Source organism: Hydractinia symbiolongicarpus, chromosome 3 (assembly GCF_029227915.1).
Source record: "Hydractinia symbiolongicarpus strain clone_291-10 chromosome 3, HSymV2.1, whole genome shotgun sequence".
Classification (NCBI taxonomy): Eukaryota; Metazoa; Cnidaria; class Hydrozoa; order Anthoathecata; family Hydractiniidae; genus Hydractinia; species Hydractinia symbiolongicarpus.
In genome coordinates, this window is record NC_079877.1 from 13,489,003 (window position 1) to 13,516,831 (window position 27,829).

Sequence of the window (27,829 nt, forward strand, 5' to 3'; positions counted from 1 at the left end):
GACGGCTAATAAGCTAATTTCGCCGCCTGCCTCGATGTCAAAGGCAAAAAAACCTCGGGACGAGGTTAGTCATCAACCCTTATACTATATGCACGCCGTTAATGCTGTACCTAGTAAACGCGATTTCCCCGTGTCTTCTTTAAACCTGCTTTTATCCAGGAGATAAAGTGAAAGTAATTGCGGCCAGGATACATAGCAACTGTAAAAGCTACAAAAAAGGGTAAGTGTTTAGCTAGGTAATATTTTTAAGAAGAATATAACAATTTCATAGCTGGCTAAAAAATGCTTAAATAGAATTGGTTTAATATCAAAAGTAGGTTTACTACGAAGTTAGAAAGGAAGAGATTTTTGCAACTCATTCAATATGATTTCAGAGAGTAAAGTTTGATAGACTTTTTACCAAATAATGTTGAAAAACAAAAGGTACTTTTGAAAGCCCTTGTTGATCAGCACGAGTGTTGATCATGAGAAGAGTTAATGGAAAAGTATTATTTATAGTGCCAGGTATTGGTATTGATTTTTCTGTTAACTATGACACTAGGGTCATGCTGTGCGTGTGTTGTGTGTCAATGTGCTGGTTCTTTGTGTAAAAATGTGTGTCCAATTGTTTTCATTTTTTGTTTTGTTTTTTTTGTTTTGTTTTTATTTATTTATTTATTTATTTTTTCCTTGTTATTTAATTAATATATACCCCATTTTATATATCCCTAAATTGTCACTGATCATAGTTCTTTATTCAAAGGTGGCCTCACATTTTTCTAGCTATGCTACAGGGTGGTCTCCTGGATAATTTTTATAGTTGTGTGGATATCATATATATATTATTTTTGTATTTATTTTTGCTGTTATCCTTACAAATGAGTCCTGTCAATTTCTTATTCCGAATAAATGACTACTTGCTTACTACTTACTTACCAGGTAGGTTATTAAGAGCTAAGTTACCTTATTACACAAAATTAACGATGTGTGGTTATTATCGCAGTTAAAAATTACAGGTCATTAATTAACGCGGTTGCTTAAGAAGACCTAACGTGGTTAGAGACAAGTTTTGACAATTTTCATACCAAAAACATTTTTTATTCAACAACAATTCAATGTATATAAAAGTTAGTAGAAATGTCTACTCCATAGCATCGAATGGGTTTAAATTAATATAATTTGTACCCATTTCTCAAGTATTTTCAGCGGCAGCGGTAATACCAGCACTTTGCCAACCATTTTTTATAATACTAACTCCTTTCTTTGATTGGAGGAACTCGTACGCCTCGACCATCACTTTGGCATGATACGCTTTCAATATAGACGTAAAGTACTTGCTGAAGGCTCTCTTCTCTAACTTCTTCAAACTACCATTGGTCGTTAAATCTAGAAGTTGTAACAGATGTGTTATGTTTTTACGAACCATAACGCACTCGATGCTGTGTTGAGAGAGTACATCTTTTACTTTCTCAGTAGATGGGCTTTGAATGCATCCCATATCAAAAAAATTTTCTGGTTTGGTGGCAAAAATCTCGCGTTTTTCACTTTTTCTATATAGTGCACTAAGACTTTCTCAATGAGGCAAATACAGTACCGCCTGAACGTAATGTTACATGTGCACGATAGTTATCACCTTTACATGAGCTTTCCGTAGCGTCAGAACTTTCGTTTTTATTATATATCCATTATATACATGATCTATTTTTGCATGTCAAAACAATAGAGTTCGTGTCCCACACATAAAATTTAACAATCGCATAAAATTTTCGCGTGGCTTATTTTTTTTATAATTACCGCAGCTGCTATGGGATTAACACAAAAAAATGTTTAAAAAGTTAATTACTCTTCGTGTCTCTATTGTTTCAGCACACGAACATCTTTTATTCACACATGAATTTATTTGTGAAAGTATCTCCAAATTCGTAAGCGCGTAAGGGAATGTTATTGTTCTGCACACGAAAGAAGTGTTATATGTTTTGTCTATGCATGTAACGAGTTATGAAGATTTAAGAACGAAAAGCGGCGATTGATATGATTTTTTAGATTGCGTTTTTAAAATTTAAGAACGAAGAACGGCGATAGAAAAGCTTCGTTAGATCGCCTTTTAATAGTTTAAGAACAAAGTTTTCATTAAATATTTATCTTAAAATAACTTTTTTAGCACGATGAAAAAAATAAATATTTCTTAGAACATATAAATAAAACTTTTTAACACGTTAAGAAAAAACACTTGCAAAAAAACTTTTTTATTTTTTATGATTATAAATATCTAAAATTTTAAGCAGAGTAAAAAGAGTGTTAGTATTATTCCCGAATATTATTGATATTTATTAGTTGATATTTTGTGATTGTTAACACATTCAAACAATAACATGCATGTCTTAAATTCAACAAAAGTTTTTCGTATGTATTATTGTTAAGGTTACTGTAAAGGAAACATTTTTTTTTAGGTTTTTTGCAAAAAATTCATGACATATAGAAAAAAAAATTCTCTCAAATGACATATTTTATGTTCCATGAAAATATTTGGAATCTTTTTTTTTCGAAAAAGCCTTTTCAGAGGTGTTATATCCTTCGAGAAAATATGTGCAAAATGAGTTAAGCATATTTTTTGTAAACATTATGCATGATATAAAACTACCGTATAAATATATGCATAATTTTTTTTAGATAGTTTACTACTATATATACCATCGATATATATATAAATGTTGTCGTATAAAAAATCATTAAAAAAATCAAAGTTAAGGAGTATATATACATATGTCTGTTAATAATTCTGAACGTGTGCACACATATTCAGCATAAAGAAAAAGTTCACACTTCCATCATCTTTCTGCATACTCAGTTCACACATTTTCATAACACCTACGAAAATCTTTAAACACAAATATCTCGTCAGTAAATTTTTGCATACATGCCTTTACGTTTGTGGTCTCTTTTTCCGAAAGCTTCCTATTGACTCATTAAATTTTTCGGTAATGGAAAGCTGAATAAATTATGCACAAAATGTTCCCGGATTTTTTTGTATAAATTACTGATTAGCGAATTTTGACGACAGAAAGAAAAATATGCAGTTTTTTTGAATGATTATATATAATTACAAATAATTTCATAACGACGTTGTTACAAAAAAAATACCGGGAACCTTTTTGAATTTAATTTATGCTGAATATCATAGTGCAAAAACGAGAAGTCTGCGACCACGCGTTTGGAAAAAGAAGCCATTTTAAAACGTACGCGAAAAAAATGGTGTGTGTTTAGAAAATTAACATCTCACGAAAAATAACACCATCAAAAAAGTCTTTCATCAAACATTCAGAAACAAAAAAAAAAATAAGAAAAAATATAAAAGTATTGATAAGTTATAAGGGTTTTTCTGAGACTACGTGAGATCAAGTGATTTTTTTCCTTTACAGTAACCTTAACACACGCACCTATAGATAATAATAGAAACATGCAAAATACGTGTGATAACAATAGACACAAAGTTTTTTTATGTAAACATGACATTGTTACGCGACATCGTGAAATGCGTGTACATGTAACATTACAGTACAGTCTGAATGTAATCTACCGCATACACACTAATATCACACATTTGCGTGGAGGTTGGCAGTCGTTTGTCTTTGTTATAATTAAATCCCTTAAGGATTTTGCGAGTTTATATTTGCGTGTTAAAAAACAATGCGCTCGCAAAGAAATATCGGAGCAATTATATTTCTTGTAATAGCGAGATGCATTGTGTAAATGTATTGATAAGCTATTCCCTTAAGTATTAGCGTGAAGTAATTAAATAATAAAAATCTTTTGCAAAGTTTTATAATACATTGCGCGAGAATGTATTGTTGATTTAATTACTTAAAAAGATTCCAGAGTGTTTAATTTAAGAAAAATACGAGAAGCATTGTTCACAACTATATCTTAAATGCTGCTTTTCGTTTATAAACTTTTAAAATGCGATCTAGGAAACATTTCTATCGCCGCTATTTGTTTTTAAACTTTTAAAATGCGATTTAAAAAAACATTTCTATCGCCGCTTTTCGATTTTAAACTTTTAAAATGCGATCTAAAAAACATTTCTATCGCTTAAAACGCTTAATTACTGCAATTAAAAATTTCAAAAGAGTTCGCGCAAAATAGATTGCTAAAATTGATCTTGCAACACATTGTGATTAAACAATCGATCGCGTGAGGTCGTTGTTTATCAGTGAGGCAATTATTTTCTTAAAAAACAAAAGCTCTCGCAATGTTATTGTTCTGTGTAACTATTCATGCGAGTTCCGCGTCCGTGGTAGATTAAATTCTGACTGTACTGTACATTAGCTTTTTCTTCTAGTGCCTATTGTTGTATAATCAGTCAGAAAGAAAAAACATGCGAATTGGAAGCGTATTTACAAAAATTAACTCAGAACTTTCATTCTGGTGTATAGTAAACTAAGTTATGGCAGATACACATTTTGAATTATTCACTGCACTTAGAGGTTTTCATGTTTACTGAACAGCATGAACACAATAACAAGTACGATAAGTTTGCGGTGGCTGGACAAGCGCTCTTGAGAGGTCCATTAGGAGAAGTAACTGTTGGACATATTCCTAGAGAACTTTCCCGTTATACTTGGTATGCTATGGTAGGAGGAGCGAAATTCAAAGCTTTTGTTAATGATGCAAACCAGAGGCCATCCCCATTACTTCAAGGTGGGCTTGAAATACAAATCACAATGGAAGTAAGATGGCTGAACATACAAAAACTTTCGATTTACACAGCAAAATTTGCAGAAGTTCATTATCCAATGTATTTGGATTATGTCAACAGCTCCAAAGCTATCCTGGAAGAACTTGTTGGCCATGAAATCAAATATTCAGATAACGATGAGGAAAGTGACAATAAAGAAGAAAGTAATTGCGAAGAATCTGCTGAAAGCTGTAGTGACGATGAATGTATGATTACTCATTAGTTATAATTAGTATTTCTTTTCATTGAAAATTTATTAAAATCTAGTATCCGTCTTGTTCTTTTCAGGATAACATACCTCTGCAAGAAATAGCCTTGAAATTTAATTAAAGCGCGAAAATAAATTTTAATTGAGGACAAAAAATGTATATATGATGTATATATGATAATGTGTGTATACACTAGGCAGGCCCCTATGGCTCACTTCTCTTCTTAATGAAAACACTTCTCTTCTTAGTCAAAACACTTCTCTTCCATTTGAAATACTTTCTTCCAAAGTGAGAAACACTTCTCTTCCATGAACTCAAAAAATTCCCAGTCCCAATTCTGGTTCTACAATATTTATTGAGATGGATTTTGATAACTCGTGTTTTTGAATAAATGACCAACCACACTGATTTTTTTGCATTTTTGATACATATTTGATACATAAGGGGGACTGCGAAAGACGAGAGAGACAGGGGTGAAGAAATGACTTTGTGGTATTCATTAAGGATGTAGTTTTCTTGGTGGACACTACTATGATTTTGAGGACTCTGGAAAGCCATTTATCGTGTCTTGATAATTAAAATTTCCTACTCCACTACTGATCTGAATTGATTTGTGATATTATTTTAATCATGCAAATGCACCAGGACCTGCTACAATATAAAGCTTTTGGTAAATTGAGCATGTGTTAGCAAACTGTTCTTCTTGTGAAAAGTGAGAAAAATTTCTGACCATATGTGTAAAATTTAGATTTAGATTTTTAAATTTAGTTGTGAAGAGAAAGTTCTGGCCACATGTAGGGAAGTGTTAAGTGCAGAAGAGAACAAAATACAAAAAAGAAGTGTGAAAATGCAGAACAGAACTGTTTGGGTCATAGAAGAAAAGTGAGCCATTTGGGGGCCATCGTAGTGAAGGGGTTTCGAAAGAAATAATTCTGATAGCTTGATTTTGAAGAATTTTAATACAATGCATACAATAATTTTTTTGACCCAAAACTTGTGAACAGTATAAATACAGTGAATAAAATATGGCATAGTAAATCAGCAGCAGTATATTTTTCGGGACAATTTTGCAAGAGCTCCATTAGCTTTCTTTAGACTAGTTATAGCATCATTTATTGTGATTCCCAACTTAGGTTGGGGCTTAGAATGATTCCAAGGTATTTGACATGATCAATAGGATAGATTTTAGTACTATATATATTTAATATAAAATGGAAATGAAGAGGCTTAAAAGGACTTTTGAAAATGACATATATGTTCTGTTTTTGTTTTGTTGAGGGAAATCTTATTGGCATTCAGCCAGTGAAAAAGGAGCTTGAGATATATATTACATATATATTAAATGCTTGGTGTTTTGGCATCAGAGATGCTGCCTTTTACTGGTTCGAGTCCTACTTAACGAGTCGAATGCAGCCGACTCTTGTAATCGACATAGGATCAGATCTGCTTCATGAAGACGCTTTTGGGGTGCCGCAGGTATCTGTGTTGGGGCCCCTGCTCTTTCTTTTGTATATTGATGACTTTATATTTATTATTATAAATAGTGTTGTTTTTAATGTGTTTTTTTATCACCAAAGGATTTTGAAATCTGCCTTTTGCTTTAACAAATTTAGTGCCACACCACAGTGTGCTGGTAAACATTCCCTTTTGACACAACTCTCCTCAAGTCGTATTGTGAAAAAAGCTTAGTTTTTAGATTATGTGAGATGGCATTCAAAATTTCTCTTGGATGCTGCCATAACCAACCCTGTTTGACGGCTGTTTAAATTACGAAGTCATATTGCTCTTCACAACGTGCTTGGGCTTACAAGGAAGTGTTGTGGAAAGGTGCATCTTTAACGTCTGATTCGCTTTGAACTTCTGATTCTAACTCTGACTCCTCACTAATTGAAGTCTCTAGCTCTTTACCTTTCACTAATCTCATTTTTTACTTTTCCTCGTCGTTGTTTTTTGTTTTTTCGGTACATGTCAACCAATGATTTTGCAATTTGTATGTCGAGAATTTGATCGAAAAATGTTGAAAAAAATAGAAAAACTATAGATAATAGATAACAGTGTATTGAATGCAAATAATCTAAATAATGAACATCAAAAATCTTTCGAAAATAAATGCAACAAACTTTTTTCTTCTTCAGTTAACAACCTTTTATTGATGTAATCATTTCTAACTTTAGTATTACTCTTAACAAAAAAAATTAAATAATAATTATCATCAACTGATTCGATTCTTGGCATATCACTACTAATATCTCAAAGGGTTATTTTTTGTGAAATAAAGTAGTTCATATATTGTTCTATGAAAGTCCTCTAATCCCCTGAATTCAACATCATCAATCACGGGAGTGATTTTTGTTTTTCATACATCACATCAAGAACATGTGTTGCAAGCTCCATGTCATGTAATTCATTAAACAACACAAAATGATATAACACATCATTTTTCTCCCTAAACAAAAATGTACCCACCACATAAATTGACAATAAACAGCGTACCAAAATGTTCTACAATAAAAGAAACAAGTGTTTAGGGATTAGCCATGTTACGAAATCTGAAATTTTTAGGTACTAAAAATCACAAATTGGATGCATTATCTTTTTTATCTTTGTACAAAGTGCGCCATTAAAAAATTGGCCATTCAATCCAATACACCTTTCCCAAATTCTTAATTATTTCAAACCTAATTAAAGCGTTCAATACTAAAAATGATTCCTATCCCTAAGTTCCTTAACAAAAGATAGAACAAATTACCTAATTTTCTAAATATTTCTGTTCGTTATTAGTGCCTCAATTCCAAGCTGAAAGTTACGGTCAAACCCTTTATATAGCCGAGCTTTCCAAGAATAGCCTTGTTTTCCAAATACTACTATTAATAAACTGCTGCTACTGCTATTAATAAATATTCTATTTATTTGAATCCCCATTTTCATTCTCATGTTCCAATTTTTTCGACAAGGTTTAAACTGAAAACCTACTACATTGCAGCTCTGTTTTGTGCTTTTTAACATTTATGCTTTTAACATTTCTTGTAAAAATGTTATTATATACTAAGGGAAATCACCTCTGGAGCTTGCTAAGCATATTTTTTTGCCTTTAAATCAAAACTCCCATTACGACATCAATGTAGTATTTATAAAATAGTGCTTTATGTAATGAGAAGAGGTAATTTTGTTAGAGATATTATATGGGCTAGAATGCATTAATGATTATTGAATTTGTTATCACACCAGATGTCATTAGCAGCTTGAAATTGGCTAAAGTACCACTGGATGCAGTCATTAAAGAAAAGTTTAGGCATGTAGGAAATTGCATGCCAAAAGTTGCTGTAATGAGGCATTAGTAGTCTCCTGTCTACAAAAAATGAACATAATATTGGTTTTGAAAACAACCTGTGGAGTGTGATTTGCTTATTTCCATGTTCTGTTTGAAGTTTTGAATGAGAAAAGTAATAGCCATTTTATATACATTTATTAACATGCCTTATGGCTTTTGCAACTTAAAAGATAAAATAGTGAACAATAAGTACGAAATACAGAAAGAAAAGAATATTATTCCTTGTGTTTTTTTTTTTTTTCATTAGATTTACAAAAATAATTATTTGTTCCTGATTCTCTGGTGGTTTTGTTTGTTCACAACTGGCTGGTTGATCATTCTGTACAGACTGCTGATTTACTGTTGGTTCTCTGGTTGTTCTGTGAAAATTGGTGTTTGGTGTTTTATAACTGACCTTAATCCAAATACATAATAATGCAACCATATGTACAGCTTCCGAAAGTCCAAGTAAGTGTTAACTTGTAGTCTTTCATGGCAGAAATTTAAAGTATTCGTCGTAAAAGGGAAAAATAACAGCAATAAATTTAGCTAATGTCAGTTATGTGATGTTGTCAGAACGTGAAATTTTAACCAAATTTTAACATTCTTTTTAAAGTTTCCGATAGCCAAATAAAAGTTATTTATTTAAAGTTTGTATAAAAGATGCCAAAAATCATCAATTATTTTATTGTTTTCAAACAAGGAATTGGGTTAATCTTTGTGGTTGTGTTGCAATTTTCAAGTTTTATTCTAAGGAAAGTAATTATTATTTCCCCAATGGTCAATAATTAAGACTCTGAGAGGTATATGGGATCTAAAAAATTGTCTTCCAGGTGTCTAATAGATGAATGTAGCCCCCACCCCCTGTGAACTGATTAGGATTAAATGTTGTTATTTCAATTTTTAACAGAAACACATCAAGTTTCGATATGATAATTCACCAAGGCATGGATTCCTGAAGGACGAAAATCAGAAGCCTCTGGAATTAGTGGTAAGTAGATGAATTAACTTTATTCAACTTTCAACAATGTCAACAGAGAGAAGGTGAATGCTGTGTAAGTCAGCAGTATCATATTTTGTTACATCAGTGGTGAAGCAAGCTTGAATGCCTAGAAATTTGCCTTATAACTCATAAGAACAAGCATTTGTGAATGTGACTATACTGCATGATGGACCAGAATGTTTACTTACATTTAGTAAATGTAAGTAAACATTCTGGTCAACACTAATTATAAATGAACTGTAAATTTTACAGTTCATTTATAATTAGTGTTGATCTCTCATTTCTTATCATATATAATTTAATTTTCCAGTTTAGGATATATAGCCAGTATTTTTTTTCATGTATCTGTAAACTGTGTCTCCTTAAAGATACTGACTACCTTTATCAAAGAATTCACCCAAACTAAAGAATGAATATTTTTTTGACAATAAATGAACGAAAATAGACAGAAACAGTTTTTTATTGTAAATCTGCTCTGTTGAATTTTTCATTTTGATAAAAAAAGAAATCCAGTCACAAGCATGAAAAAAACTTACTATAGATTTTAGAGTTTAGAGGTCACGCTCAAATTTTAAATTATGTTTGTCAATGGATTGTTACATTAATTATTTGCCATAATTTTATAAAAAGCAGGAAAATAGAAACACATAAAAAAACTATTTAGTTTTCACCATCTTCAGTACAAATGAAAACGTTCGTGTTGAAAAGCTTTTACATTTTTTATATTTTATGTTTCTATTTTCCTGTGTTCCGAACAAGCATTATTTACAACAGAGTTTATTTAGATCATTGGTTGGATCTAAAACCCTTAAGTGTTTCATTGTTTCTTTCATCAGCATGACTCCCAGGCTGCATCATATAAAAAAACAGAGGCGTTTGGTATGTCGCGCTCCTAAAAAATATTTTCTGAGATTTTGGTGCCTGATTTATTACTCGCCTGGGTCCTGTCCTGGTCTTTTGAGGTGCGCGATCGTGCCCCGCACCTCCGCACACTCCTGCAACAATGGAGCAGCGTCTTCAATCATGCACCAAAAACACCTTAGTCACTTCAATAATGCGCACCTGAAATGTCTTTTGTATGAAGTTTATATTTAGCTTTATTTCACTCAAACCAAAACGTTTTGAAACCATGTAGAATATACATTTTACTTTGTTTATGATTAGGAATATATACTAGTACATATTACTCTTGTTGTTTAAAAAATGTTTTCCATCAAAAAAGTTATGTATACTTCCACTGCCATTGAACTGCACCTTCTGCCATGAAAAAGTCCTTAAAATTTTCTCTTGCTGTTTTGGCCGAAACTGTAGAATTGTGACCAGTTTTAGGAACTTGCAATGGATGAAAGTGTTCCAAATCATTTTCTTCTCGCCATTCTCCGTCTATAAAATTTCCTTCGTCGTCAAATGAATCCACTAAGATGTTTGGGTGATAGGTATTCTGCGATGCTTGGCTCTTACATAGCATATTGTGAAGGGCTAGCGTTGTCAGAATGATATTTTCGACCCGTTTTGGAGAAAGTGGAATTGTGGTGTGATATATTCGTCATTTGTTTGCCAATATCCCAAAAAGATTCTCAGAAATTCGTCTTGTACGGCTATGTCTGTAGTTGTAAATTCTTCTATCGACAGTCAGATTGTTTTGGGGATATGCTTTCATCATATACGTTTTAAACGCAAAGGCGTCATCTCCCAAAAAAACGAATGGCATATTAGGATATGCATCTGAAATTGACTTATTTTTGGAAGTTCAACAACTCGATCCACAATAGATAACTGTAGCTGCGATTTGTTCCAAACTCCCCCGTCATTTGTTCTGCCGTTTAAACCTACATCCGCCCATAAACACTGGTAACCCGGACCATGGGTTTTCTTGTAATTTAAATAAAATGATCCACCATTATCGGGTTTTTTAATTGTAACATGTTTTACATCAATTGCTCCTAACGCGTGTGGATAATTCCAGCGATGTTTGAACCTCTCTGCAATGTGTCCCCATTCATCAGTGGATGGCGAAGGTACAAAGCGTCCAAGTAGTCAAAATCTTCCACGCTCATTCTAAACAGTCGAGTTATTTTTCACTCGTCTAACACATTTTAGGAGCGTACCAAGGTGCGCGCGCGATCGTGCACCTAATATGACGCAGCCTGTCGGAGGACTCCTTTCCCTAAATTGTTGGATTTTATGAGCTTTAATGGTAATCTTTAACGCAGGCTTTTTTTTCAAATTTTGAGAAACCATATTCTTTTTTTTGGCAAGGCTTTTAGACTGTCCAAATTTTTTCTCACTGTAATCGATACCATGTTGTTAAACAATTCTATTTTAAGACAGAGGTACGAACTTTCAAATCGTTTTTGTACTTCATTTACCTAGTCCAGTGTAATTTCTTATCAAACGTCAAAGTTGATATAAACAAAAATATACATAGTAAAAATGTAGAGCTTGCAGAGTATCAGTTACCCTAGACTGAACAGACGTGGAAGCACTTTAACCTCCTGAAACTGGAAATGAATGGATTCCCATATCTTGTAGACCTAGGTGCCTAAAGTTACATGTAAACAAAGAAAGTACCCCTGGATTAGAATCACTTTCTGAGCGTTCCACAAAACATAGTTTTTCACCATGTTGACCATAATGTTGCGAAGCAAAAATCTTTGTATTTAATAAAATTTATTTCCACAAATCTATATTTTGTTTACATGTTTGTGAAAAGATTTTAATTTTTTTTTCTAGCTTCGAAATGCAGAAAGGGGAATGGTTTTTGTTTGCCTAGCTGATGAATTTGGTAAGCTGCACCCACACCGTCTTTCCAAAGAAGCTGGAAAAAAATTGAAAAATTTTCATTGCATTTATATGAAAAAAGATCAACCAGAAAGGTAAGTGTCAGATTGTTTAAAGGGGATCGAGTTCAATTTTGTTTTTGTAATTGTTAAAAATGTATATATGTGATGTGATTGTTGAAAAATTACGAAGCTCTGAGTAGGACAAAACATTAGATTTCTGTTTCTAACATTAATAAATAGTTTGTACTAAAAATATATATAATAATGTGAGAATTATCTCTAAATGAGACCTACACTGCTGTGAAAAGGTTTGTTAACATCGTGGTTCGTGTTTATTTCATGTTACGCACAAACCGCGATAGCCCACGATGCGTATTCTTTTAACAATCGTGGACCTCACGATCATGTTTCGTGGACTGCACGAACAAAAATTAATTATTACATTCCACGATAGTAACTTCTATTGTAAAACAATAAAGACCGTTAGTTTATCAATTAAATCAAAAACTGACGGCAAAAAAATAAATTAACACTTGTTGTTTTGATTCGTTGTCATGAAGCTAGCTACATAATAGATTTTAATCGTTCGTGAATCAAAATGCGATGTAAAAAAATATTTCTATCGCCGCTTTTCATTTATAAACTTTGAAAATGCGATCTAAAAAAAAAACATTTCTATCGCCGCTTTTCGTTTATAAACTTTTAAAATCTGATCTAAAAAAATATTTCTATCGTCGCTTTTCGTTTATAAACTTTTAAAATGCGATCTAAAAAAACATTTCTATCGCCGCTTTTCGTTTATAAACTTTTAAAATGCGACTTAAAAAAAACATTTTTTATCGCCGCTATTTGTTTTTAAACTTTTAAAATGCGACTTAAAAAAAAAACATTTCTATCGCCGCTTTTCGTTTTTATAAAATGCGACTTAAAAAAAAAACATTTCTATCGCCGCTTTTCGTTTATAAACTTTTAAAATGTGATCTAAAAAAATATTTCTATCGCCGCTTTTCGTTTATAAACTTTTAAAATGCGACTTAAAAAAAACATTTCTATCGCCGCTATTTGTTTTTAAACTTTTAAAATGCGACTTAAAAAAAAAACATTTCTATCGCCGCTTTTCGTTTTTATAAAATGCGACTTAAAAAAAAACATTTCTATCGCCGCTATTTGTTTTAAAACTTTTAAAATGCGATCTAAAAAAACATTTCTATCGCCGCTATTCGTTTTTAAACTTTTAAAATGCAATCTAAAAGAACATTTCTATTGCCGCTTTTCGTTTTTAAACTTTAAAATGCAATCTAAAAAAGCATTTCTATCGGCGCAGACAAATTTAACTTTTCTAGGCAAATGACATTTCATAAAAATACGGTCGCGTCTATGACGAAAAAGTATACACCAAGCAAAAACTGTGAATATGCTTTTTTAACTTGATAAAACCTGAAACAAACAAATTGACTTTAATAAATGACTTTTTTTAAAAGAAAAAAAAAAAAAATTATACTGGCTATAAAAATTGTGGAGCTCGCGAAAATAATCGTGTGACACACGATCCTTCGTGGAGATAATAATATTAGCGTGGTGGCCACGATAGAATGTTTGAATGTTTGTTATACATAAAGACCACTATTTTATCGTGGTTCGTGTGCACCACGCTCGTTACACAGTACCGGTAAATGTCATGATCCATTTCCTAATGGACATTGCATTTCCTAAAACAATTATTTTCTTCCATGCTTTACACTAATGCAACTTGTAGCTAAACAAATACTGGCTGTGAAAATTTAACCTAAGTAGTAACAGATGTAAAACAGCAAGGTATTTTTAACTTTCTTTTGCATATCTAACAATGCACAATGATTTTAAATCCATTCAAGAAATTGAAGAAAGGTATAACACTGAAATCGTAAAAAAGACATCAGCCTTTTAGTTATTAGTAATAAATTTTAACAGATATTGTTGCAGAGATGGTAAAAGCATCTGGATATGTTGGAGTTGAGTTTATTACAAGTCTTGCTAACCAGATTATAAAGGATGGTGCTATTTCGAGTAAGTGGCAGTTAAGTGTAATAGTGAATTATTTCAAGGGCAAGGGTGATGCATTAGAAAGAGGTAACTATAAAGGGTTGAAGTTGGTTGATCAAGTAATAAAAGTTATTGAAAGGTGATTGATAAGTTACTTAGAAAAGAATTGATATAGATAAGATGCAATTTGGTTTTGTTCCAGGGCATGACACTACAGATGCAATATTTTTACTCAGACAGCTTCAGGAACAGTATTTAGGAAAGAGAAAGAATCTCAATTTTGCCTTTGTAGATTTAGAGAAAGCTTTTGATAGAGTGCCACGTAAAGTTATTTGGTGGGCTATGAGAAAATTAGGTGTGGATGAGTGGCTAGTTACGATGGTTCAGTCTATGTACAGCAATGCTAGAAGTCGTGTCAGGATTAACGATTCACTTAGTGATGAATTTAGTGTAAATGTTGGTGTACATCAAGGTTCTGTACTTAGTCCTTTGTTGTTTATTCTAGTCTTAGAAGCGCTGTCGATGGAGTTCAGAACAGGTTGTCCATGGAAGTTATTGTATGCAGATGATTTGGTTCTCATAGCAGAGTCGATGGAAGAATTAGTTGAAAAGTTTAAGAACTAGAAGAGAAAGGGCTATGGGTGAACACAGCAAAGTCTAAAGTCATTATTAGTAGCATTGCAGCTAAGTGTGACCTTGGAGTTGAAAAGTGGTCTTGTGGAGTTTGCAGGAAAGGGGTTGGTAGTAACTCAATTTTTTGTCAGACTTGCAAGCATTGGGTACATAAGAAGTGCAGTAGTATTGGTTGAAGGTTAAGAGCTGACATTTAGTTTGTATGCAAGCGTTGCAAAGGTGAGATTATAGAGAATGAAGTATTTCCAGCTTTAATGATGTACAACAGTGGCTCGTTAGAGATAGTTGAGAACTTATGTTACTCAGGTGATATGTTGGGCAGTGAAGGGCGTGCTGGAAGAAGAGTTACTTGCAGGATAGCAGGATAGGTTCTGCTTGGAAAAGTTTAGAGAGTTACTTCCTTTGTTGACTAGCAGAGTTTTGTCAATTGGGTAAAAAGTAGGTTTGTACGAGGCCTATGTAAGAAGTGTTGTTGTATGGTAGTGAGACATGGGCAGTGAAGCAGGAAGATCTTGACCATTTAGAAAGGAAAGATATGAGAATGGTTAGGTGGATGTGTAACGCCATTCTAAGAAACAGAATGAGTTCAGATGAGCTATAAAGCAGGCTAAGTATCCGTAGAATTAAAGATGTTATCCAGATAAGAAGATTGAATTGGCTGGGGTACTTGGAAAGAATGGAGGAAGATAATTAGGTAAGAAAGTGTAGAGACTTGATAGTTCCTGGGACAAAGCCCAGAGGCAGACCGAGAAAGACTTGGCAGGAGGTTATAAGGACAGACTTGATACAGAGGAAGTTGAGTTTAGATCTAACGCGGTCTAGATCAGATTGGAAGAGGGCCATTAATATACCCCGTCCAACCTAGCATGAAAAACGGACGTTAAGCCGAGAGTAATGATAATGAGGTGTATGTAAAAATTGGCACCAATACAAATATTTCTATCAACTTCATTTTTTGTTAGACTTAGATCACCCTAGATGTTTATTACGATGACCCCTGTGGCTCACTTCTCTTCTTAACAAAAACGTTTCTCTTCTTTTCTCTGTAATCTAGTCTTCTGTTCAAAACTTATTACGAAAAGTGCAAAAATATACAGATCATGGGTGTAAAATTGTGGACCAGACTTTCAAATTTAGTTGAGAAGAGAACAGAGGGGCAAAAAGATATAAGAAACTTTCGCAAAATATTCACGCTATAAAAGAATGATGAAAAAACTTTCACATATAAATGACTAGATGATTGTTTAACGGAAACACACTTTAGCTTCAGGTAGGGATGATATAGATACTAAATTCATTAAAGGCTCGCTTAAAACACGGATTTCGAACATGATTAAAATTTTAAAAATATTACCCTTATTTGTTCAGTCTTTGTCATTGAATAATGTAAATATTATCATGTCATGAACAAGCGAGTTTACTACAAGCTACGTTTTAACAGCTACAGCTGTCATCGATGGGCAATGATCTTAATTATCTTTGGATATTTATTATTTGATGAGATAATTAGAGGAACGAAATTAACCAATCAGATCACAGCAACTTTTGTAACAGACTCAGATGGAAGCAATAGATTGATTAAAATCTTTTCTTTCTCTAAAAGTTCCCCTTATGTTACATTTCTATTTCTAAAAGTTTGCTTTTTGTTACGTTTGTCCCAAACCTCTTTTTCCTAAATGTTCGCTTTCCAAGGTGCAGGTAACCATATTTCTGGAAGTTGATAGGAAATACTATTGATATGAGTATTTCTGTCTATACTATTTACGTTTTCTTTTACTTTTCTTGCTGTCCAACCAGATTCTCTGTCTATGATCTTTTTATTGTCCCAGTCAATAACATAATCATTCTTCTAGCTATAGTCCGCAATCTCATTTTTGTCTGTATCTGTGTTGCGTACGGTTCTTTTGTGCTCTTGCACATGTTGTTTAAACATTCGTTTTATTTCACCCTCATAAACAACATCACAATCCTTACACTGAATTTCGTAGACAATATTACATTGACTCTCTAGACATAATTTGTCTTTCGGATGCGACAGTATACTACGTAGCGTGTTTTTAGATTGAAACACTGGCTTTTTTTTATCATCTTTCAATACCTGGTGAAGCATGTTACTTGTCCCTGTTATATATAGCATACACACTGTAGCTACTGGTTCATTTTCCGCATCATCTCCGTCACTGCCACCTGGGAAAGTGACGGAAAATCAATGTGCTAACTATAACCAAACCATATAAATGTGCTAACCATAACCAAACCATATAAATAAATGTAAATTCTGTTTTGGGAGAAACTTTCTGTTTTTTAATGGATTTTATGATAAGAAAAATTATTTATAGTTTGTGGTAGTAAATAGATAGATACTTTTTAGAGAAATGGGTACTACCAGTAATCCTCGCACAATATAAGTGGGGCTTATCAGGGTACAATATTTTAATTTCTAAATGATCACTGCTTATTTATATTTGTTAGGCTAGAGTTCAGAATTGAGGTGCAACGAGGTAAAGATATGGCTACGCGAAGAGTAGACTGTGAGTATCTGTCACAGTTATTCACAAAAAACGACGTGGAGTTAACTTTACAAATTCTTAATAATAAGATCACATCTTGTATTGAATCCGATAAGGAGAGGCTAAAAGGTAAAGTAGTGCATTGATCTAAATACTTGTTGTTTAGGAAGTGTTGGGAAGTTAAGATGAATGAATGCCAATGCCAGTAGCAGAAATCCTTCACTAAACGTACTTTAGATTGCAACATCTTTTTATGAATACAATTCATTAAAAGTGCTAAAACAAAATAGGTTGATCTGTATTTCTGCCCCTTGAATGAAAAACAAACAATTATATAGTAATACCACTACCACAGCTGTTAATTAAAAATCTAAAGAAGCCGTTATATCCAAAATGGAAAGTTGATGATTTGTATATTATTAGTGAAATCGTACTATTTCACAACTAGTATGAGTCCAATATTTTGAAGTAAGCACGGTTAAGTTTTGTACCAACGAATTGGGAAATAGCTGTATAATGATTATTGAGAACACTGAATTATACCGTGAGAAGTTACTTCTTGCAAAATACCATTAAAGTGATTATTTGCGAAAATATGTACCAAACTTTTTCTCTAAATCGTCTTCTGCAATAATTTCTTAATTTTACCACGCCCATCAGTTTACTTTCAATTTGCTCTTTTAGATCAGGTATAAGCTAAAAGTTTTATTTACGTTACTAAAACAGAAAGTGGACTTTCTCACTTATATTTTCAAATGATATAATTAACCTGTTAAAGGTATATTAGGGAAATGTAAATTAAAAAGATTAAACAATCCAAAAAACTTGCAAAAAGTCATTTTTTTAAAAAAAATATGATATTGTCAGGAAAAAAACCAAAAAAAAAACCATGTCAGGATTATATTTTTGATGTTTTATTTTAGTTAGTTACCATGCTAAATTGCGTAGTTAAAGCATTTTTTCTTTCCTGAATTGATAATAACACCCTCCCTCTGCCACCCCTAAAAAATGAGCCCTGAAATACCCTTCCTCTAAAATAAGGTTAAAGTATTTGTAATACAAAAATGGTAATTTTACTTTAGAATTTGTGTTAAAAAATAAGACTGAAAATCTCACCAAATGTTGCAGACTGTGTGTAATTTTGGTGTTACCAGATGCTGATGGTAAATACACCATATGTTGTCCTCCAGTATACAGTGATTACATATGGAACGACAGTAAGTCTAATTATATATGGCAAAACATTTGTGATGACGTAGTATTTACACTTGCTCTGCCCATTTTTATTCGCATATCTCTGATTTTAAGGTTGCGGGTTATAATTTAATTTTTCAATCTCAGATTTTGTGTGATGTTGACAAGGTAAGCGTCCAGAATAAAATTAAGTAAACATTATTAATAAATAGAAAGATGACAACTCTCTGAAAATTATGTCTGGAGGAGCTGCAGGAGCTTCTTTTCAGTTTACAATTGCAGGTCTATAAACAAAGTACTTAAAATACTGACATCAGTTTAGCGTCCCGTTAAATTTTTTGTGTTATCTGCAAAATTAGTACCCAGGGAGTAAACACATTTCCCAAACGATTTTTAAAATTATTTTTTCACCACTAAAACCCATGAGAGTAGTCTTCAAAAATGTTTTCATTTTTGATGAGACGCGGAATAAAAGAATTCTGCCAACTCTAACAAACACCCCAGAGCGTATGTGGTTATTTACAAGTTGATCCTGTTTTTTCTAGATGCGTGGAAGAAAAACTCCACTAGCAGGATAACTCAGCAAACTGATACTCAAGGTAAATAAGAGACACTGTATATCATGTTAAAGCTCGTATAGCCTACACAACAATGGAGAAAGGGTAGAAGAGACGTGTTGTTTTAAAACAAAGCTATTGATTTTTGTATTATTCTAAATTACAAACAGAATTAGATACTTGTCCAAGTCTCTTTTTAATAAAGAATTGATTAATTTAAACTCTCTCTTAACACCGGGTGCGCTGTTTACCAGAAAGACCACCTAATAACTAACCACGATTGGTACTGGTCGAGGTTTATTCGTCTGCAAAGTTGTATTAAGCTTGTATTCCAGCAAATGCTGTACTTGTTTAAATCCCCTAACAACATTTTATGTTCGGCATTTCTTGCGTTTCTTTGTTTTAAAACGTGTTTACATGTAACAGTAGCTATCGTACAACAGACTCTTAACATTTTATGGTAATTGAAACCGATGTTTGTGTTACACATAGAGATTTTTATGGTCCAATGACAAAAAAATACTTACTCAGAGGTGCCATAACAATTTTTGATTTGAGTCTTCACTTTTTTTGCTAAGGAACTTGTATCTAAATTGCAAGGGCTGATGGGAGGATCCAGAAAGTAAAAGAGACTTAGTTTATATTTCTGTTGTAATATGCCAACTGTGATCACTGGAATTTTTTTTTTTTTTGAAATTATGCAAATATGGCTGTGTTCCTTCGAAAATGCTGAATATTGATGTCTCGTAAAATGACGATATCTTTTGAAATTCTGAAACTTCAACATAGAAATTTCACAAAAAAGTACGTGTAAAAACTGTTTGTGCTGAGTTGATGAGTGAATATTTCTTTTGATTTTTCACACACTTCAAAATGGCAATTTTTAACTTGTTATTAAGTCTCGTAAACAGTGCGCATCACGTGTTGGAGAGAGTTGAAGCTGAAAATAAAATAAAAATAAGCAGTATAAAACAATTCAAAAATCAACATTTACGGCTTTACGTTCATTTTTCATGTTACCATATGCCTGGATGGGGTTGTCAGAAATATTTGCTAAAAGGAATATTTGCGATTCGAAAAAATGCTAAATTTTTACATTTGGCAGAATTAATTTTCGCTGTTGAGTGCAATGGATTTCGCAGAAATTCATTTTTTTGGCTGATCAAATTTGAATCGAAGAAGCAAAAGTAGCTATTGAATAATTTAATTTTAGTGTTCGAATTTCTGATTTTAAACATTTTAAAACGAATACCTTAAAGATATTATCCAGATAAAAAGATTGAATTGGCTGGGACACTTGGAAAGAATGGAGGGGGATAATTGGGTAAGAAAGTGTAGAGACTTGATAGTTCCAGGGGATAAGCCCAGAGGCAGACAGAGAAAAGATGATTTGGCAGGAGGTTATAAGGACAGACTTGATACAGAGGAAGTTGAGATCAGATCTAGATCAGATTGGAAGAGGGTCATCAATATACCCCGTCCAACCCATGCTAGCATAGAAAACGGACGTTAAGCCGAGAATGATGATGATGACGACCTACTTTTACATGTTATACTTTTTCGACCTTCTTTACTGTATTCTCATTCAATCCTTTCTTCTCTTTAATTTAAATGTTTATAATCAGCAAATGTTTCTAAATTTAGGATCTGCGCATACCACTTATTTTTACGGTTTGCAAAAAAAAAAAATCGAATTTTCGAATAAAAATGCAGAACAGAACACTTTTTCCAACACACTCAACATATCACCTAAGTAACATAACTGCCAACTATCTATAACGAGCCACTGTTGCACATCATTGAAGCTGGAAATACTTCATTGTCTATAATCTCACCTTTGCAAAACTTACATACGAACTAAATGTTCTTTTAACCTTCCTGCACTTCTTATGTACCCAATACTTACAAAATACTCACCTAAGCCTAAAAAATGACTTACCACCAACCCCTTCTTAATGCTACTAATCATGCCTTGAGATTTTGCTGCATTCTCTCTCAACCCTTTCTCATCTAAGTGCTTTCTTCCAATTCTTAAAATTTTCAACTAATTCTTCCATTGCCTCCCCTATGAGAACCAAATTTTCTGCATACAACAAATCCCACTGACAACCTGTTCTGCACTCTATCGACAAACGAACAACGACTTTTTTCAATAACTTTTATTATTTGATCAACCAACTTGATCAAATCTTTATGCTATTTTTTATAAATAGATCTATTTTTTGTCTTTAAAACGAAACGTATCTCGTATTTCTTATTCCTCCTGGATTTAACTTGGTGACAAAAACTCTCAAAACATTTTTTTATCAATTGTGAATTTTAAATTTATGTCATAATTCACTTTTCAGAATGTAAAAATATATGTACATAGATCCCCGCATTCAACTAAGAAACAGCCTTTATTAATGCTACTTTTCAGATTATTATGGAGAGGAACAACAATCTCAACGGGTAGCCGGGTTGTCGCCTGAAGCTGAAGAAACTTTGATGGTAGCATCAGTAGAAGAAACGTCAGACATGCAAGGTATGTTTTTTATCTAAATAGATTTTGTGAAGTTTTATTTGAAAAATCTTTTGTTTACCCTTATAAACATCAGTGCTATTTCGAGCAGTTTTAACACAGAGGAGTCATTTGACAGCCATTTTGAACAGACTACTGATTTCAATAAAAACGAAAAATATCATGAGAGAATCTTCCGACAGGCTGACGAAGCCCCCTGAAATACATGCTAGACATCTAAAGCATTTTTTTTTTAGCATTTTGGCTCTTTTATATTTTTCTTAATATTATAAAAAATCTTTGACCCCAAGTATGTAGTGGGAACCCAGCCTTCAGGTGCAGGAGGTCGTGGGAGGCTTAAAATTGTAAGCCGATCCTTCCTACTTAGCTTTTAGCATGAGCCAAAGATTGATGTTTTAGGTGGTGGTCTAGTTGTTCGGTTGCCGTGTGTAGTTGAACTGGAAGCTTTAATACATTAGGTTCCCCTTCGCCGGGACCTCTATTGATCATTACCATTAAAAACTAAAGATGCTATCCTAAGTAAATAATCATATTAAATAATATCAATTTTTAAACTAGATCAAGATTTGAAGGGTATTCAGTATGTTTTGCCAAAGTTACAACAGGACGAGATGCATAACATTGCCACCCCTGTAAACCATAAAGACATACCTGTTCCCGAGCTTGCCAATGAAAATGTTACTCAAAAACTGGTAAATGACACCAATAACAATCAGCTACCGGATGAATTACTTATTGGTGCGTCAATAATGATATATGATTATTCAAATACGCTTTTTCATCTGACACATGATCCCGTATCGCTGTACCCAACGCAAAAAGATTGTGAGTCGTGGGTAGCTGGATTGTCGCCTGAAGAAAAGGAGGCGGTGATTGCACATCCAATAGCAGTGATGTCACATATACCAGGTACACTTTTTACCTATATTTGTATTTTATTGTTCTTATTTTTATTTCTGTTTAACCTACATTATATTTTATGGAAGGCTTTTGCTTGTATTTCGATATTCCACTCAGCCTAAATGAGGTATAAGGGAAATAGCGGGTAATATCTAATTTTTTCGGGTCCTCAAAATACACGCTAAAAAGTTGTCATTGTCACGTGACCTTGGACAACATAATTTGTTACATTCTTCGTGTGATACAAGTCAAATTTAAGTTATGGAAGTGGAAGAATTTAATAAATCAAATGTACCCAAGTTGCAATATTATTTAAAAGAGCGCGGAGTAGTATTTTCGAATTACAAAAAGAAAGAACTTGTTGATTTATGTTTAAAAGCTCATCAAACTAATATCTCAAAAGACCAAGATTTTATAAACGGTGACTTGAAATCTCAAATAGCTAAAAAGCTTATTGTCGATGATGATAAAGTTCTAAGGTATCCGTTTGAAACTCAAGGAAGAACGACCGACCATCTTTTCCAGATATTGACCGAATTTCTTTCCTTGGTGCAAGCCCTGTTGGTTATTGTAAATGTAACCTGTGGGGAGTTTCTTATGGAGATAAAATGTCCATACAGTTTTCGTAATTTTCACCCTAAACAAGCAGCGAAAGACAGGAATTGTTACCAAGATGAAAGAAAACATTGGCAGTTAAAAGAAAGCTCCTCATATTATTTTCAAATTCAAGGGCAGTTAGCTATTTGCAAGATTGAATTATGTGTTTTAGTTATTTATACAAGGAAAGGGATTTTTCCTTTTAATGAAAGTTTTTGACAAAATTGCAAGAAAAAGATTGTTGATTTTTTATAAACCATATGAGCCAAATTTGATCAAAGATAATCATTAATTAACTGCCACACATATCAAGTAGAAAGTAATAACAAATAACATTTATAAAAAAGAAATATTTACACTTAATTCCACTTTTTCTAAATTAAATCCAACTGCACCTTTACCAACATTGAAAATGTATGCATATTAGCACTATATAATACACTTTTTTATATGAACAAAGCTCAAGGCCTTTTATTAGCAAAAAGAAAAATCCAGGATTTAGATTTGGGAAAGTTAAAAAAATCTCGACACTTTGAGTCCAATTTTGGTTGTTTTTATAAAAAGATGTGTACGCTCTTTCTTATTCATTATTAACTAAAGGTTTGCTTAAATTACCAAGAACAGTACATAGTAATAAGATCTGATCTATTGAATTTTTTCATTGTAATGGAATAACGCCTTGCAATAAAGTTTTTTATTCTCTTCATTGTACGTTCGACATGAATCCTAACACTGACAATCTTTAGTTCATAATCTGTGTACGTTTTTAAATCATCAAAAGATAAATCTGTTTGAGTACAAGCATCAGTAAATATAGGTGTGCTATAGATACATCCATATCTTCTCCTACTTCATCTTCATTTTGTGGTGGTGAATACTGATTAAGGTGGTGATGATAATTGAAATAAAGATATCATTTTCTTGCTTTTTCGTTATTTTTTTTCTTTTTGGGAGTAGAGCGAAGTGTTGGTTTGAAAGTTTTAAACTAGTGGTGGATCCAAGCTTAATTGCAGGTATAGGATCAGGATATTTTTCTGTTGGTCCATTTCCACCCACAAAATGTTAAAAAAGAAATTTAAAATATACAGTTAATAGCTTTATACATTTCTCTTTGATTCCTCTGTAAAATTTAATGTACCCCAAAAAAACAAGAAATATCTGGATACCGAATAAAAAAACAGCAAAATAGTGAGCGCAATTAACCGTAAAGTTTATTGTTCTTTTCGTCAAAACGTTTTGTTGTTAATATCATTCAAGCGGGAATAAATAAAACAATATGTTTTTTATGTAACACTAGACAATAGACACGTGCTGAGGGGAATAATAAATATTAATTACCCGTGACTTTTGTCAATGTTATGAGAACAGTGAAATAAATTAACCATGACTTTTTTAAAACAAAAATTTTCAATTTGAAAAAGCACACAAAACACAGAATAAAAAGAACAGTTTAGCAACATGTTAACGCGGCTGTTTCTTTAGAAAAAACAACACATCCACTTTGCCTGTCACAGACACACGGAACTGGCGTATTATTATATAGACTAGTCGATAAGGCCCGTGGAAAAATCCACTTAGGCAGAAGGACAATGGAAAAATAGGTTTTGTTTTAGATTTTTTGCTGACGTCAGCAGTGCAATTACAAATATTTTTGACGAAATTTAGTTTATTCGTTGCTTGTACTGTGCAGAGGTTTAAACACTGACCAAGAAAATGATATGATCATGTCTTTTTGATAAGCGGTTAATGAGATATAAGGGTTTTAAAAGTTTGCTGACGTCAGCGATGGCCAATCAAACCCCACAAATTTTTTTTAGAAATTTGTATACCTGCTGCCTTCATTGTATAGGTCTTGAAACGCTGATCAAGAAAATGTATAGGATTATGTATTTTTGAAAAACGGTTGCAGAGATATTAGGGTTTGAAGGTTTTTTGATGACGTCATCAACCCGTCCATTCCGAAACGGATTCGGGACCCAGGTTTGGAAAACTTGCCTAAATTGGTCCTAGGTAGTCCCTAGTTACCCACGCAGGAGATGACGTCAGTTATTTCCACCCGTTTCCAAGTTATTTAGCCTTTAATTTAAAAGTGCAATGCAATGGCTTCACTAATCTTAATATACTTTCGTTTGACGTCAAAGTTTGGTAATTTATAAAACAAATTTATAGGTGATGTTTATAGACTTCATCAAAGAAATTTTATCCACTTTGCAAAAGTGACAGACAGGCAGAACTGGCGTATTATTATAGAGACTAGTGGATAAGGCCCGTGGAAAAATCCACTTAGGCAAAATAACAGAGAAAAACAACCGTCATTTAAATTTTGCTGACGTCAGCAATGGCCCGTCAAGAGATTAGAATTATAAAACAAAAAAATACCTTTGAGAAAATATATTTGTCTTGGGTTATCTTTCTTACGTTGAATCTTTCGATGGGCGTACCACATGCTTTTATTCATCGATTGCATTTTTCTAACTGAGAGATTAGTTTTGGAAATGGGATGAAGAAAACTCCAGCCATATTTTTGAATCATTTTTACATAAGCCATAGTAGAAATGTTTTTCTTCTTCTTCTTCTTCTTCTTCTTCTTCTTCTTCTTCTTCTTCTTCTTCTTCTTCTTCTTCTTCTTCTTCTTCTTCTTCTTCTTCTTCTTCTTCTTCTTCTTCTTCTTCTTCTTCTTTTACTTCTTCTACTTCTTCTTCTTCTACTTCTTTTTCTTCTACTTCTTCTTTTTCTACTCCTTCTTTTTCTACTTCTTCTTTTTCTACTTCTTCTTCTTCTACTTCTTCTTCTTCTACTTCTTCTTCTTCTACTTCTTCTTCTTCTTCTTCTACTTCTTCTTCTTCTACTTCTTCTTCTTCTACTTCTTCTTCTTTTACTTCTTCTTCTTCTACTTCTTCTTCTTCTACTTCTTCTTCTTCTACTTCTTCTTCTTCTACTTCTTCTTCTTCTACTTCTTCTTCTTCTACTTCTTCTACTTCTTCTTCTTCTACTTCTTCTTCTTCTACTTCTTCTTCTTCTACTTCTTCTTCTTCTACTTCTTCTTCTTCTTCTTCTATGCCCTTTCGATTTGTAAAAAAATTGTTTTATTTATCGAGGCGAGGCAAATGACTTAAGTCATTTGCTTCTGTAGACTAATCCCTTTATGTTAAAATGAACAGGGAGAAAGGACGTCAGTCCGCCATTTTGTGCAAAGAGGATGTTTTATTTGTCCGAGGTCACGTGACAATAACAACTTTTTAGCCTGTATTTTAAGGACCCGAGAATTTAGATGTTACGCGCTATTGGAGTCAAGGTTCTGCACAATTCGTCTGCTGTTTAAATCGTCCGTGTAACTTTGCGAAAATTAAAAAAAAAACTCGCGAAAGGTAATCCGCTTAAGTTATTTACGAATTCTGAATTTTTCTAAAACTCCAGAAAGGGAAGAAGGAGACTTCACGAATGCTGAGAAATTTCTACAAAAGCGAATTCAGTGTTTCTGGAGGAAGATTTTTGCCGTTTAGCTTTACCGCAAAAATTCTTGCATTTTCCCGAAAAACTTTCGCGGTTCTACGAAATTAGAAGGTTTTGCGTTATTTTTCTGATTTTGAGGTATCGCGCAGAAACGGTCAAAACGGTTGATGAATTGTGTGACCAACTCTCACCTTACTTCTCTCTCATTAGAAGGTTAAACTATTACGGTGAATATCTAATATCATGCAAAATGCAAATAGTTTGCAACAAAAAGGCTATTTTTAACCTCTGTTCTAGAATATGGGAAGAAACCGATATCAGTAGTGGATCAACTCGAGAAAGCATTTACAAATATAAATTATTTGTCAATGATGCTTGTAATGTATGGAGTAAGTGATATATCATCACTGTTTCTAACAAATAAAGAGTGTGAGTTATGGGCTGGGTTGTCACCTGGTTCGGAGGAGTCGTTGGAAGTGCCACCAATTGAAGAAACGGCGGACGTGCAAGGTGCTTGTTTTTATATATAAATTTCTGTGGAAGCAGTTTTTTAGTGTACCATTAGGACTAAAAGTTGGGCCCAGAATGTTACTAGAATATGCATTCCTAGTCTTTGCTATAATTATATACTAACAAATTTTTAATTTTTTAAACTATTTCCAGGTACGAAGTCGGAGTATGCTGTAGTAACAGACGACGTTTTATTTCTATCAACTGAGACTGAGGCGCCGCAGATCCAGCAAGACGTAACAATTGTAGACATTTACTTTCAAGGGAAAGACGGTATTGCACACATTGTTGCACCCTCAGAAAGTCTTCTTCCTAAGAAAGGTTTAAGCCATTACAACGAAAACATTGTTATGATTAATAGAAGCTGGGCAATTCATGAACAGGAAGATTCATCATGTAAATTGCCCATGTTACCGGCACACGTTTCACATGATCAAAAGCATTTGCTGCCTTCTGGTTCAAAAAGAAGGATAGATGCTCCAAGTTCGAGTCCTAGCAAAACAAAGGTTAGGATTCGCGAGAAAAATGACACAGACGAAAGTGTAGAAAAGATGTTCAACGGTTGGGGGGTGGGACTGAATTATTAAAAACTTGATTGATCAAGAGACGTATAATTAATTACTGTAATTAGTGTATCTGCACGATGCTTTTATTACAGAGCCTTGTAAAGAAATCACCAAATACATTTTGTAGTTATGTCTCGTTATATTTTTAATTTTAACATAAAGAAATGATTGAAATTGATTATAAGCTGGAAAAATATTGAAAGAAATGTGAAAAGGACATATTTGGCCTTGGAAGAAAGAAATTTTTGTATCCTGTAACACATTTTATTGTCAAATAAATTACACCATCATTTCTCGGAGTATTTTCTGTCTCTCTTTTACTTGAGGTACTTCTAAATCATGGTGAT

At 33.0% G+C, this 27,829-nt stretch overlaps 1 protein-coding gene across 1 annotated transcript; it reads left to right on the forward strand.

The window, feature by feature from the left end:
* Nucleotides 1-128: 128 nt before the first annotated feature.
* On the forward strand, nt 129-27,774 carry LOC130635839 (uncharacterized). Its single transcript, XM_057445337.1, has 11 exons — nt 129-220; nt 8,502-8,701; nt 9,144-9,224; nt 11,970-12,112; nt 17,147-17,313; nt 18,267-18,401; nt 18,924-18,977; nt 21,355-21,459; nt 22,015-22,365; nt 26,704-26,916; nt 27,070-27,774. The coding sequence occupies exons 2-11, from the start codon at nt 8,669-8,671 to the stop codon at nt 27,501-27,503; spliced, it is 1,716 nt and encodes a 571-aa protein (XP_057301320.1). The 5' UTR covers nt 129-220; nt 8,502-8,668; the 3' UTR covers nt 27,504-27,774.
* Nucleotides 27,775-27,829: the final 55 nt, after the last annotated feature.